This window comes from Etheostoma cragini, chromosome 20, assembly GCF_013103735.1.
Source record: "Etheostoma cragini isolate CJK2018 chromosome 20, CSU_Ecrag_1.0, whole genome shotgun sequence".
NCBI classification, from domain to species: domain Eukaryota; kingdom Metazoa; phylum Chordata; class Actinopteri; order Perciformes; family Percidae; genus Etheostoma; species Etheostoma cragini.
Window position 1 is genome coordinate 9,696,741 of NC_048426.1, and position 14,602 is coordinate 9,711,342.

General features: G+C 40.6%; 2 protein-coding genes and 1 long non-coding RNA gene across 4 annotated transcripts; 1 reads left to right on the top strand and 2 right to left on the bottom strand.

Moving 5' to 3' along the window:
* fut9a (fucosyltransferase 9a) lies at positions 1 to 6,593 on the bottom strand. Its single transcript, XM_034857897.1, has 3 exons — positions 6,137 to 6,593; positions 4,076 to 4,322; positions 1 to 3,767 (listed from the first exon to the last, which is right to left on the bottom strand). The coding sequence occupies exon 3, from the start codon at positions 3,757 to 3,759 to the stop codon at positions 2,677 to 2,679; it is 1,083 nt and encodes a 360-aa protein (XP_034713788.1). The 5' UTR covers positions 3,760 to 3,767; positions 4,076 to 4,322; positions 6,137 to 6,593; the 3' UTR covers positions 1 to 2,676.
* Positions 6,594 to 7,432: 839 nt separating this feature from the next.
* On the bottom strand, positions 7,433 to 11,558 carry manea (mannosidase, endo-alpha). 2 transcript variants are annotated; one of them, XM_034857896.1, is made up of 5 exons: positions 10,984 to 11,003; positions 10,273 to 10,883; positions 9,396 to 9,505; positions 8,683 to 8,759; positions 7,433 to 8,496 (listed from the first exon to the last, which is right to left on the bottom strand). In XM_034857896.1, exons 2-5 carry the CDS (start codon positions 10,775 to 10,777, stop codon positions 7,863 to 7,865), a joined length of 1,326 nt encoding a protein of 441 aa, XP_034713787.1. In that variant the 5' UTR covers positions 10,778 to 10,883; positions 10,984 to 11,003; the 3' UTR covers positions 7,433 to 7,862. The 2 variants fall into 2 exon arrangements, with proteins under 2 accessions (XP_034713787.1, XP_034713786.1); XM_034857895.1 differs by lacking the exon at positions 10,984 to 11,003 and adding an exon at positions 11,325 to 11,558 and having other exon boundaries at positions 7,435 to 8,496; positions 10,273 to 10,886.
* Positions 9,559 to 12,803, top strand: LOC117935608. Its single transcript, XR_004654790.1, has 5 exons — positions 9,559 to 9,569; positions 11,371 to 11,725; positions 11,858 to 11,912; positions 12,248 to 12,404; positions 12,524 to 12,803. It is a non-coding gene; the product is annotated as an uncharacterized LOC117935608 (long non-coding RNA).
* The last annotated feature ends 1,799 nt before the right edge of the window (positions 12,804 to 14,602 follow it).

A 14,602-nucleotide genomic window follows, 5' to 3' on the forward strand; every position in this document is an offset into this window, starting at 1 on the left:
TCAGGTTTACTCATTTGTCCATATCTTTATTTTCTTTGACACTATCAGACATCTACAGTTAAAACACAACATTTGGCAAAATACAATAATTTGGCAAAAACTTGTACTGATTGACTCACTGACTTTTTTTTTCAGTGAACTGGCAGAAAATGAGCATTTCTGGAGAAATTGTCATGTTCAACCACACACAAAAATGTCATCACACTAAGGACTCCGGCAAAATCAGTGCCAGATCGGACAGTCTCCAAAGACATCCTGATTCAATCTCTGGTGCTGTGACACACTCACAGACTTCGAATAGGGGGACAGAGAAGCCACAGCTCCTCGTGTTTGTTTTTGTGCAAAAAAAGAGAGAAAGGAAGAGAGGATGAGGGACAGACGACACAAAGAAAAAAAACATTTTGTTTCTTGAAGTTACCATCCACAGTGGACAAAAAAAATCTTTCTTTTCAGACATGAGATATGACTGTACAATATGAAACCATGAGTGGCAGTGTGACAGTTTTTGTACTCACAATAGCTCCATCAGAAGACAGCCACCAGCACAGTGAGTCACACAACTCCACATGAATAAAAGTGCTATATCTCTGCTGCATTTTGGCACAACGTTTTCAATTAGGTCATGCCAACAAGATTACCGCCTAATCAAAGTTCTGTGTACAATTCCCCCACTTGATGAAACGTCCATTTCACAACATAAAACCATTGTCTCAGATGCTGGTCATCCTTTTTCAGTGTGTCTCTCTTTCCGCATTAATTCACAGCTTCTTGAAGCACCAACATTACCTACAAAGGTGCAGAGAAATCTCATTCACTGCCTGACAACACTTGCATGTTATAAAGAGATCTAAACAATAAAAATATTTACAACACATTGTTCTTTTCCCCATAAATGCAAACACTGTTGGAGCTCCATCGGTCTGGTGCACATACAGGAATGATCTGTGTTAGTGGGCTGGTTTGATCCAGATGATGATTCAGTTCACTTCAAGGTTTATATACAGGTTTCACTATGGCATTTGGAACCATATTCCATAAGAAAAATAATTGAATTCCTCCTAATTTACATCAATGATCCCTTTGACTGTGAAGAAATATCAAAATGATAATCACCTGTTTGAGTACTCTGAGCTAGAAGACGATGGCTCATCTTGCATAAAATGTTGACTTGGTTTTGCACAGTTCTTTCTGTAAAAACGTCACGTCAATAGCTGCTGAGTGCTGTTAAGATGCATTGTTCAATGGATTAGCTGTTCTGACTACATTTAAAAGTGATGTGATATCTACAGATGCAGATGCTTTTTTGTACTGTGCTCTCAAGTGGTGTAGGTTGGCTGGCAAGCCACACAACTGTAAAAAATAAATTAAAAAAAAGACTGTAAAAAATGTCAACATCTTTCGCATGCTGCCCACACAACACTGCAGTGTGATTATTTAAAGACAGGTATGTGGATAATCTTGCAAATTTCACAGCTTTCACTTTTTTTTTTAACAGGTCCCAAACATGTGGGTAGATCTCACTTGATCTGATATTATCTAATCAACAACCACTTCACCCATACAGTAAAGGTAACATCTCCTGAAATAGTTGAAAACATCAGTGTCAATAGTTAATGTCACATTGTCAGACGACTGACATGAAAATTCAGTAATGTTCATTTTGTGCTGTTTTATGTCACTCTCCCTCTTCAATTAAAGATTACAAATCAGAATGCATAAGGAAGTGTCTAGGAGTTTCATATTGCAGTACAATGTCCCTGTACTGTACTGTACTATTATCATCCATACACAATCCAACTGTGCTGACACATTACATGTGACAATGAACAATTCACAACAAGATTAAAATAGTAACCTCCCTCTCCCAGAGCAGAGACACATCTGCTGTTGGAGACTACCGGGGTAATGATTACCGTATGCCATCTACGACCACATAACACTATATCCGTCTGTTTTACTGTACATTATGTAAAGATAGGTAACAGTTGGATTAGCAGTGCAAATGCAAACTTACAAAAATATGGAGAAAATATGACAGCTACATAATTCCAAAAATACACAATATGTACATGACACAATTGAACTACTTTCACATTTGAGTTCAGTAAACACTGCATAGGTGACCGTATCACTAGCACAGATGAGATTGTTTTATCATATAATGCCTCACTTGAATAAATATTACAGAAATATTTGCACTTTCTATGTTAATTTCTTCCTGCAGCCAACACTATTCCAGCGTCCGCTTCATGAAAAGACGATGCTTAAAGAAATGAACAACAACCTTGCACCATGACTGTTAATCTGTAATAAAAGAACATCCATACATTCAAGCAATCATACAAATAATATGGACTTAAAAACATAAAAAATAGCAGCAAATGTCATGTTAAGCAAAACATGGGTTAAATTAACCATAAAACATGTAGTGCATTTGTAATTCGTTAAAAAATAGTTGATGAATGAATAACACAAAAAGCAAAGTAAGGCTTGGCAAAATTGACTTGCAAATAAAATAAACAAGACGGGTGTCTCAGTGGGCCACTGAACCAATAGAAAAAACATCATTCGGGAGCTCTGGACAGAACTGTAACGAACCTTCATGTTAACCGAAGGACAGAAATCTTAAAGCACTGCCTTCAACAACAAAACAAGCACTGCATAGCCCTCAAAGCACTATCCGCCCCAGTACCACTTGTCAAGGTTATTGAATGCCTTGTACTCCTTGTGCCTACGCAGGTAATCACATGCCAGACATGTATGCTCTGCCCAAAAATAGGCCTTCTTCACTTTAAAGTGCCTCCTCCACTCAAAGTACCTGAGGTACATTTCCTCGTTCTTGTCCAAGAGCAGAAGGTAATCGGCCAGCTCCTTGGGCGAGGTGAAGTCGTCCACGTGGATGAAGGCATCTCCCTGGATAAAGTTCTCATAGTTCTGCCTGGCCGGGCCCAGAACCACTGGCACTGTCCCTACAGAGAGCGGGTTGTACAGTTTTTCAGTAATGTAGTCCTTGTGGATGGAGTTCTCAAAAGCCAGGTAGAACTTGCAGCTGGCAATGGTGGGGAAATAGTCTTGGTCGGAGATGTACTCCCCAAAGGCTTGTCCATACGCGTGAACCTCAATGTGCTTGTACAGCTCATTGTAATATTTGACCCGCACGTGGTCCTGGTTCCAGTTGCTCACAATCCAGCAGATCAGCTTGTTTTTGCTGGGTGGGACAAAGTCCTCCTCACCCTCCGCTGCTACGATCGACCCATAAGGCACTTCAACGTCAGCATCCTGACGGTAATTGAGAGTCAGATTGAACAAGTTCTCGATCCCAGGCAGCTGGGAGGAGTGCGACGGCGACTCCAGGTTCATCCATATCCACTTCTGGAAAGATGGTCGCTGGAGCGGCGGCAGGTTGGACAGGTCAGTGCAGATGTCTCGGTGATGGATGACGACCCCGTCCGACTTGTTGTAGAGGTTTCTGTCCGCTGTGATGAAACAGCCCTCGATGTTGAAGAGGGAGCTGCACACGCCCAGGTCGTAGGTTTGTCCGAAGGGCCAGAGCCATATCAGCACGGTGGTCACGTTTTTATCGTTCTTGATGGAGAAGAGGTTTTTGACCCGGTCTGTGGATACTGTTGACTCTACAGGACCTGATAACCAGCTGGTAGATGGTTTAAAATACATCAAAAACAGAGTCACAAAACATCCCAGTATGAATGTGCCGAGCAGAAGGGGTCGTAGGATTCTGTGAATAGGTGCAGATGGCATACTCTGTCCTGGAAAGGGCAAACCAAAGAAGAGACAGACAGAATAAATCAACACTATACAACATCCAGACTAATTACCTCAAAATGCAAAGGTATTGCACATTTACATTTGTGTATTTTATACTGGATCATTGCTTCTGAACATCATTTGTGCCTCAATACAGTTGGCTTGTGAGCATCTGCACATGAACACAGTGTTCCTTTTCTAGCTATAATCTATGAATGTGCACTCTGCCACGCGCAAGGCACCCACTAGTTTGGATCAATACTCTTAATGAGAAATGTGTTTAAGTCCTCAGGCTCATTAAAATACAAACCTGGTGGATTTGACTGAATGTTGAAATCCAAGCAAAAGTAGAGGTTGTGGGCATCGGAAAGAGCAGGTCCTACATTGGGTCGACGGTGGGATCAATCTTCTTTGTGATTCGGTGCTCATAGACACAATTTGGTTTTGCAGGTCACAGCTAAGAGATGTCCACTTTGCTTTTACGCAGATTAACAATGATCCTTAATGATCTAATGAGGTTTTGATCTTGAATGTACAGGTCTTCTTAATGACGCCTCCTTTACGTGAGCAGGGAGAGAGAATCAGAGAGAATCAGTTAGAGCTAGAAAGACTGATCACCACCACAGAAAAAACATGCATGTGAGGTTAAAATTCAATCAACATGCAGAGATAGGCTTTTCAATGAGCTTGGAAATTAAATGAAAACACTAAGGTTATTGCAAAATAGCCAGCTAATATGGATTTTATTTCAAATTTGTTTGTTAAGCATGGATGTAAGCTTCCAGCTGTTATTAGTTTTTGGGACGTACTATGTATTGTAATAGAATTCTGCCATCTTAAGGCTGAGGAGAGAGCAAAGGCCCCCAAAATCTCCAGCTTTCTGGGGCTCAACACACCTGCATGTTGCATAAAGAGGCTACACAAACAGAAGTAGTCCTCAACCACACGTCACTGAAGCAGATTTAAACCAATAAGACAAGCTCCAAAACTGATTTTTCTCACATCTTGTGTCCAATGTGACATATGGGGAATATTAGCTGTATGTATGACAGTGGGCCCTTCATCTCTCCCATCTGTGACTTAGAGATCTGTGCCCAAAGGGCACATGAACCAGAGCCAGATGAGTGTAGTCCTTTTAAAGGCTTGCGGTATCAATACATTTTCATGTATTCAAATCCTCTTACACAGCTGTATGTCTGTGAGCAGCAGTGATAAGCTCCCTGCTTTGCAGAGGATGCAGCCCATGCAAACCTTCATATGGTGTAGTGGCATCAAATATATTAAACACAGTACAGATTCAGAAAGGCTGAAGTGTACAGTAGTGCAGAGATCGAAATCATGTCTATTAAATATGCAGTGTGTGATAAAGTTAGTGTCTCCATGGTGATGGTGCTGAGTTCAGATTGAGAGTAATATGGCTCTCACACACTCGTTATTTCCCTCTTTTCTTTCCAACTCTGCACCAACCAATGAGACCTGAATGAGGCATGGGCAGCTCAAGATTACATTCAGATTTTAAACCACATCACTGTTTTTTGTCAAACGCATTGTGATGTATTTGGGACACGGAAAGAGCACCGCATGGGTGAGTAGTCTGCAGCGAGGCTCCGTTCGAAATAACTGGAGAGAGGCAGAAAAACGCAACCACAGATGTTGGTAGCATCAGTCACAACATGAAACCCCTGACGTGGCTTTAATAGGCTAACAGGTAGGCTAAAGGGCAAAAGGAGAGGGCTCATGTCCTGCAAAAATGACCCCCCCCCTCCCCCCTCTCACACACACACACACACACCCACACACACACACACATTCACACACACGTTGATTTTTGTATTCTGTCAGGTGGACCACACCACTGATTGTAAGATGATAGTCCACCCCAGGTGAGAATTCATTTCTAGCCACCGAGCACTGAAGGTCATTTTAAAACGCGATGCTATAGTCGAGCCACACTAGTTAAAATGGTTGTCTTTAGGCGTGACACTGCATCTAAGTTGATGAGAATGTATTCACTGGGATATATATGTGTTGACTTACATAGCACCCTTTTGCGCACCAAAAACGCGCAGAGTATAAATAATAGCGTAGAGGATGATGCTGACGAAAATGCACTGTATAGTGTATGGGCGATGCAAACACAGCTGGCAGTGCAATGTAAGATTTATAATACGAGTCACATTCACTGGAGAAAAAACAACAACATATAAATTGCCCAGTGCATGGAAAAATGTGAAAGTGCCGGTCAGTGAATTTACAGTGGGAGAGCTTTTTCTAATTAGCTGATGAGGATTTGCCGTCAAAATCAGGTACCGCTGCTCAGCCGCGGGGTGAAGGGAGAGAAAAAACACACACAGCTATGCATTTCACTCACCATCTCGACAGACGTGAGTCAAAATAGACCTTTCTTCTCATTTCATCCAGAGGTCCGTATACTCTTTTTCAAAGACACCTTGCGACATAAGGAAGATGAGGATGCGTTTGGAATAAAAAATCGCGCCCGTCCGCCGTATTTGCAGGAATAGATCCGGATGAGTCCACATCCATCGTCTTGATCCAAAAAATACCTACTGTAGCAATGTGCGCTGAATCGTCCTCGCTGATGCACACCGACGCAAAGAATGATGGCTGCAAAAAAAAAGAAAAGAAAAAAAAAAGAATTGGCGGCTACGCCGTCAGCCTGCACACTGCATTCATGGCTCGTTGTGTGAGGACGCCATGTATGCTCAGTGATGTGATGCGATGTGGAATAATTCCCTGCTGTCTGTCCATGCGCTACCTTGCTCTGTTTACCGTCAATGCAGCTGCAGGCTGTGGCGGAGTGTGCGTGTGTGTGTGTGTGTGTGTGTGTGTGTGTGTGTGGGGGGGGGGGGGGGGGGGGGGGGGGGGGGGGGGGGGGGGGGGGGGGGGGGGGGATGCTGAGATACAGCGTTTGTGCATATCACGCTTCAATCATCTGCTTGCGCTTCTTCTTTGAATAAACAGGTGAATCATCGCTGCTGAGGATCAAAAGGTATTCCCTCTTGGCCTGTACCGACTCTTTGTAGGCTGACACAATAACAGGAGCTCTAAGTGGTCCATGGCTGCCTTTTTAGGGATGTAGCGGTACGCCGAAGGTTGACCTTTGACCGCGAGCCAGTGGTGATGCACCACAACCACTAACTAAATCCAACGTCTGCTAAACAAATAATGTATGTCAATTTTTCATAATGTACAACACTTGCTGATGTAAACTACAGATTGATGCCTCATCACACAAGGTGGATTCACTCATTCTACTAATAACAAAGAGGCACTCGAGACTCCAAATGTGACCATAAACACCATTAAACCTTCAACATAGCAAGTTATGCCTAATAACTCTTTCATTAATCATTTAAAGGGGCACTCATGGGGATTTATCATTGCACTTCCATAAAGTTGTGGGACTGAGAGATGTGATGTGTTTAAGAAAGGAGAAGAAAAGAGCGGTCCAAGTCAAAGGACCAGAGGCTGAGACATCAGCACTTTGTGTCCCTTCTATGAATGTCATCTCCCTTCCATTCCATCACTATGATTCATCTCAGATTTTAGTTTGACACGCCATTCAAATATCAAGATCTATGTTTTTTGGGATATTGTTTTTGGGCAGAGTTGGAAGCAGAGTGATGCAATTGTTTTGTACTTTCCATGTTTTCCAGGACGCACTTTATTTATTTCTATTGGGGTTCAATATAGGCACAGATTACAGTACGGAAAAAACATGCCTAAAAGACTTAGCAGCGGCGGTGGAGACAGTTGAGTCTGAGATTAAACATGCTGATTAAGTTAGGAATCCTAAGGTGTACAAGTCTGTGTAAACATAAGTAATAAGACATCAGTTAAACTAACAAGAATTCACCCAAGTGTAAAATAAAAAATAAAAATCACACACATCACTGCAGCCAAAATTCAGATAATTACGTTCACTTGCCTGTGGCTTCAAATTTAATTTGGCTCTTCTCATTCAATAATTTATCATTTGCATTTTGTTGTGCATTCTGCAACTAGAACTTCATTTAGTTTCCATTTAAATTGTTTTATACCACCGTGAATAAACACTGCAATGGCTCTTAGTCGGCTCAATCCTGCCATTTCTGTCGCTCGCCACCAAATATCGCAGCCCATTTGCGGGTTATCTCCAGGTAGATTGCAGGTTTATTGGGCAGGTAGTCCAGATACACAGTCTGACTCGTTTTGGGAATTGCCATTTCAATCTGAGTCCCCTCGTGCCATTCATTAAAAGATGTTATAGAGATAAAATCAGGCCTGGCTTTTAATGCAGCACTCAGTGCGGTTTCATAGTATTTGCCGTTGATGCGGTTTCGAGTGTTTTGGAAGTTCCAGGGTCGAATGCTCGTGTCAATATACCCAGGGCCCACACTTGGGATGAATATCAGGCTGTTATCTTCGCAGAAAGATTTAATAGAATCCCAGTTCCGCTGAGTGGACCCATAGGAAAACCCATTAGTAGCAAAGTAGGTGTAGATACCATCAAACCCGGACGTCACGATATCCCTCTTGTGTTTCTCCTCGACCAGCAGGGCAATAAAGATGGCGTCATACGGGGTATCCCTAATGCTGTTACTCTCTGTGTGTTTTAGCAGTTTGGCCCACTGCTCCGAGTTCATCAGATATGAGTCATACACATAGAAGAGTGGAAGAAGCTTGCCATTGTTTGTCCGGTACTTAAAGAAAGCAGGGTGCTCTCCGTATCTGAGAAGAGAAGGCATACACAACACAAGATAAACAAGCTAAGAAAGGAAAATGTCAAAGAAAAAAAAAAAAAATGCAAACGTGGTGATTATTGATTGATGATGAATCATGAAAGAATGATTTCCAGAGGGAGTGTATGATTATGGTGCTGACATTTGACTGACAACACTAAAGAAAAACACTCACTTCTCAATGATGTATTTGACATTAGTGAACATGTTGGCTTCATCTCTTTCTTTGTATGGTTCAATGTGAAACGCTACCTGTAAACATTCATATAGACATACATTTCTCAGATAATTTCTTAAGATATTCAAAATATTAGAAGTTTTCAACCCTTGTGTTGTCTTCCCATTGGTCATGAAGTTGTTTTCCTTCCGGGGACAAAAATTATCTATTTTTTGGAGCCTTTCGGACATGTGTCACTTTTTTGTCCCTCTTTTTAAATTTTTCTTCTATACATATATTTTAAATCTAATTTGAATTACTTTTTTACCCCCAAAACATTAATTATTTTGACTAAAGGTTAAGGTCAGAGAATGTTGAGTGAATCACAGACTGGTTTATGTCAAAGTTTAGTCAGTATACGGTTTTAAAACCATTAAAAAAAAGAATTATCAAAAGCAATAAAATTAAATAAAACAACCACAATTCAATGGAAGTTATGATTCATTTTACCTGCGATGATCGTTGTATGGAACCCATACATCATACATACATCCATGTTATTTTGGGGCAATTTGGTTGTAAGAAACCCATATTTCTGATATTAAAAAAAAACTTGGAAAAAGTGTCATATTTGACCTGAGGACCACACAAGGGTTAAGAGGGTCTGTACAATTAGTCTGCTGCCAAATGCAAAACAAAATCCTACTGAACACGACTGTTGTCATACATACCTTAATGTGGTATTTATGTGCCACTTCCAGCAATAAAGACACAAAGTCATCCGTTGGACCACCATTATCATCATTCATATTAGGAGGATACCAGGAAACAGCAATGACACCTGAGAACAAACACAATAACAGTTAAAACCTGAAAAACACACATATGATGCTCCATAATATTAGGTTATTCTTATTATATACACTGTAGTGATATACAGTAGGGGCAGAAATGATCATGCCCGCAATCATTTTCCCTGATATCAGTCAATTTTATTTAAATATTAGACCTGAAACAGCATGAATAACAAAAACACCGAAAAGTTGTCCAACCAGTTTGCTGATTATCATCCCTGCATTATATATCCTAATATAGGGCTGGGTGGGAACCTTATTATTATTATTAGTATTATTATTATTTGTATTGTCTATCAGCTAACAACATTTGCTATACTGTAGGTAGATGTTAACACATTTAACCATCACAAAAATCTATTTTATACATGACTTTGCACACATCTACTGTATCGTAATATATTGTATCACTGGAACATAATGCAATAGCGATTTCAATAAGGACGTACCAATCCGACTTTTCCCCCTTACGATTTAGATTCCGTTACCTCAAGTCATGGTATCTGCCATTACAGAGCTCTGACCTTATACCAGGGCTCCTTTGTCATCCACATCATTGTTATGCATAACATGAGGCCAGGAAATGCAGTGGCACTAGCTGAATAAATGTAACTCAACTAATGATGTTGATGAACAAACTGTATTTAATGTGAATAAATGAGGTCAGATTTGAACTACACAATAATATCACAGTAATGGTTTCATTAGAAAAAGACAAGTGAGAATGTTGAAACAATGTCCGGCCATGTCTTACCAATGGCTGCTGTGCGCAGCTGCTGCATATGAGACTCTATAATAGAGGGATCCCTAGAACTGTAAGCCCCTAAAGACGGGTAGAAGTTGGACCCAATGTCATCAGGTGGGACGTGTCTCCCTTGTGGATACCCCTGAGCCACCTTAGCGTCCCAGTGGGGCAGCTGCGGGTGGTCCCAGTGGATGTATTTGCCATCAAACTGGGGGTTCCCAAACCATGAGTAGTAGAAGGCATGGAGATAGTAGTTTGGAGGAGGGAACTTCCTCAGGGAAGCTTCCAGTTTCTCAGACTGAGGAGAGTCATTTATTTTGGTCTGCTCTGCTTTATTGTTGTTTTCTTTGTGGATTTGATTGTCATTCTTCCTGTCCGGGAACAACTCCGCACCAACAGGGCTGCTGAACGGAGAGTCTTCTGGTGTCAGCGACTTCAAGACAACCGTTACTATGAGCACAAGCAACACCAAAGCAATTAATGTGATGCAAGATTTGCGCCTAAACCTTGCCATTCTTCAGTTAGTATTTGAGGCTTTCCACAGTTCATTGTCGAGACAGCAGTGGGGGATTGTTGTTGGACAGGATGCCATCGAAGCGGTCAGTGAGGTTTAGTTCAGCCTGGCAGGTTTGAAGAAACAAGAGATATAAGTATGGTATAAATGAACATTTTCTTGATGAAAGACCTAAGCATTTGGTCTATTAAAAGGCCTTAAACTACCTTGTTTGTCTCACCAACAGCCCAAACCCCACTATGTTTTGAGGGTTGAACTAGGGGTGAAACTAACAAGTGTTTTTTTTTTTTTATTATTTTCTTGATTAATAGTTGTATGTATTACACAGTGATACACATCCATCAGAAAAAGCAGTGAATAAAGGAGGCGCAGAATGACAGAGAGAGAGAGCTAGCTACATTGTGTTAAATGACTGCACACTAGCGGAAGTGCAGTCAGAAACAAACCAGTTACACAAAGCTAACTAGGCTATAGCTACTAGCATACAGTTCAGCGATACCTAAAGACAAAATTAACAAGCTAACGTTAGCTAATGCAACGCTAGCTGTATTGATGAACTTTGGACTTGTCAATAGCCGTAGAAGTAGCAATAGTTGCAGTTACCCTCCGACAGTCAAACACTTCGCTTGTTTTCCTATTGCATTGAAATACAATCTCTAGTGTTAAACACAACCAGTCCTATCAACTCGGGCGACTCTTCGTGAATTATTTCGTTTTATGAGACGCAGAGGACGGGACACAACCTGCACTTGTGGTTCGGTTTAGCGTGTCCCGGAAAACGTCGCAGATGTGTAAACGCTTCGACAGCAGCGACCGCTCTGTGACTGTGACCCGTCCATGATGTATATAAAGCTGACGTTACGCGCTGCGTCCTGTTCCGTCAACAACAGTCAAAGGAGCAGTTTAACTGAATCACAGTGATACACGGCGCCCCATTCGTCTGGGGAGGTGTATTATACGAAACAATCCTCACCATAAGGACCAACAAATTGATTTTTTTGTATATGTGTATATTAATGTTTGTATATTAGTATCATAACATATCTGTTTCAAAAATATACATTCAAGTTTTTTTTTAAGTGGTTGCTAACAACAACTTAAAAACATATGTTCATCTCCACCATCAGGCACAACGGTATGTGAAGCAGACTGCACATATATTACAAATTAATATAGACACACATGGACACAAAATATTTGTTTACACAAACTAAGACAAAAGAAGTGTCTTCTTCCTTCTAGATTTATTTATTATTCTGTTAGTGTATATCTAAAGCTTGTCTTATAATTTTTCTTCTTCTTGTTAAAATCTAACGTTAATGCTCAATATGTCTTTGACTTTTGGCAATCATAAAACATCATGCCAATAGGCTTCTTTGATTGAACAATTTGATGGATCGTATTTGTTTTAATAGTTCTGTTTATGATCCATGGTTGTTTGAAGAGTTCAAAACCAAACATCTTTTGCAGACTCACATTGACAATGGAAAAACCACAGCCACGGATGTCTTCTGGGCGCACAAAGAAGACAAGAAGGATTCTCTCCTATCAGACCCCCTACTTTCTGATGTCTGAAGACAATGATGATGTGATGATGCCAGATGCAGTGGACGTACAGGATGGACAGGTTTCTGCAAGACAGGCAATTAGTTCACATTATGCATACATTTAACATGCATGATTCCTTGTTTTATTGCAGAAAGAAAAGCACAAGTTAAAATTAAAACGTTCAAATGCTTTCCTCAGGACAACTCCACATTTAGCTCAGAGAGGATCATCTACTACGCTCTCCTCTTTCTAAAAGTGGGACTGTGGATCACCTTTGCTTGGATCTTGTCCTATCTCCACCTGGGCGTTCCTTGTTTTCTCCTGCCACTGATCTTGTGGTTGTACTCCGAGCCGATGCACAGAGCTCTGAACTGGGCTAAGAGACGTGTGTCTAGATGCATGCATGCATAAATTTTGTTGTTTTATTACACTTTATTCATGCAATGACAATAAACCTTGCTATGATAACGGTCACACTGGGTCGAATGACACATAAGCAGAAGAGAAAAAAAAAAAGAGTTCCTCTGCTTCTCAAGAATCCTACCAGTAAAGACATTAGTTGAATGTTGAGAATTAAAAAAATAAGTGTAGAAGGAATCCCAACTTTGCAAGTTCTCAAATTTCTTGAGAGTACAACAACATTTATTCATGCAAAGGCATCAGTAAAGACATCCGTTTTGGTTTACATCCATTTTATTGAATTCATAGACTTTCAAACAAACTTGTACAAATTGCAAAACAGCTTTTGGTAACACTTCAATTTTTTTGTATCAGTATGAGGAAATAAATTAAGTGATTAGAAAGTAAACAATGTGAATAGATAATATAGAACAGAAAGAATAATACCACAAAGAGCAAAAACGAAAGAAAGAAGCAACACTATTTTCTACAGTCAAATGCATCTCATTTACAGTAGACTTAAGTTAACTGCCAGCACCTCCTTGTGGTGACTGACATTTTGTAGTAGTAATGCAATGAAAGGCCCATCCTGAGCTGTCTTTTTTGAAATACACATCAGATTTGTAATACTTTGTACTGTACTACTGTATATATACACCAGAGGGCATCACTATCACATAGCAGAATGGCAGGGTCCTTATCACCCACTTCTTCAGTCCGCGTACCCAGTACCAGAACAGATCGGACCCTGTGATAGGAGGATAGCTGGCCCTTTACGTTCCGAGAGCAAACTTCCTTCATTTTGTAATGTGTGCATAAACACAACACTAAACAATTCAAATGCTGTGGAACAAATTTTGAAGCTTGCTTTTTATTTATTTTATCCTTTTGAACAGTGTACGGCTTTACATTACACATCTGCAAAATTTCCAACCAGTGGTGTTAGATATTTTCTGAGCATTTTTGCTTCTTCATACAGTGACGAGGAATAGACAACTTTATGAGCTCCCTCAGTACACCATGTATCCAGTTTGCCTGCAGGTAAAATACTGACCACAAGTGACTCATAGTATTTGTTAAATGTCTGTGCATGAACAATAATCTCTCAGCATCTCTTACTACAAATCAAGAGGATTATATGGGGGAAATTATCTTGATGAGAACAAATAATAAATAGACCCAGAAAAAACGTTAATACCAGCTCTGTGTGAGGAGCTGCATGCTTTTGAGTGGGTGTGGAGTCGAGGCACAGGGAGGCATAACGGAGTGGAAGAATCGATGCCCAGAGGGCGTTGTGTTTGGACAGAGCGTGTCCACTGCCAGCAGCATCCGATCAAGACAGTCTCTTCACATTCTTTGCTACTCATTGGGAGGTGCACTTTTTTTTCCCCACTGGTTTAATATATAAAATGCGCGCCTGCACAACAACCACAAGGGCACTGCATATGCTGTGATGTGTTTAAACTGTTAAACAGAACCCTTAGAAATGTTATTTGTCTACAGATGTAGACCTTAGTATCATTGAAACACATTGGAAGAAGTCCCTCTACTTTAAGAGAGATCGAGGCAAAAACAATGTTCAATCTGTAATGTGTCCTTGTCAAACTTCAAAAAGAAAAAAAAAAAAGAATTCCTCTAACTCAGTCCTTTTGGCGTTCTACACAGAGACGGCACAGAACCTCAGACAACCTTAAATGGCATTGGAAGTAAAACCACAAAAAAGATTATCTGTTAATAATATCAAAAATACCAACAAACAGGCAACAAAAAAAAGAAGACAGATTGGTCACAGCAAATGTATGTACACATACACATTAAGAAAGAGCTATCAGTGGAGTTGGGGAGGGGGTGGGTGAGTGGGGGCGAAAGATTTGGGCA

Bases quoted from the DNA above. Each gene is read 5' to 3' on its own strand.
- fut9a (XM_034857897.1), bottom strand. From the start codon at position 3,759: ATGCCATCTGCACCTATTCACAGAATCCTACGACCCCTTCTGCTCGGC.
- manea (XM_034857896.1), bottom strand. From the start codon at position 10,777: ATGGCAAGGTTTAGGCGCAAATCTTGCATCACATTAATTGCTTTGGTG. The intron at 8,760-9,395 runs GTATGTATGACA...GAATGTTTACAG, and splicing joins CACATAAATACCACATTAAG to GTAGCGTTTCACATTGAACC. The intron at 8,497-8,682 runs GTGAGTGTTTTT...TTCTCTTCTCAG, and splicing joins GTCAAATACATCATTGAGAA to ATACGGAGAGCACCCTGCTT.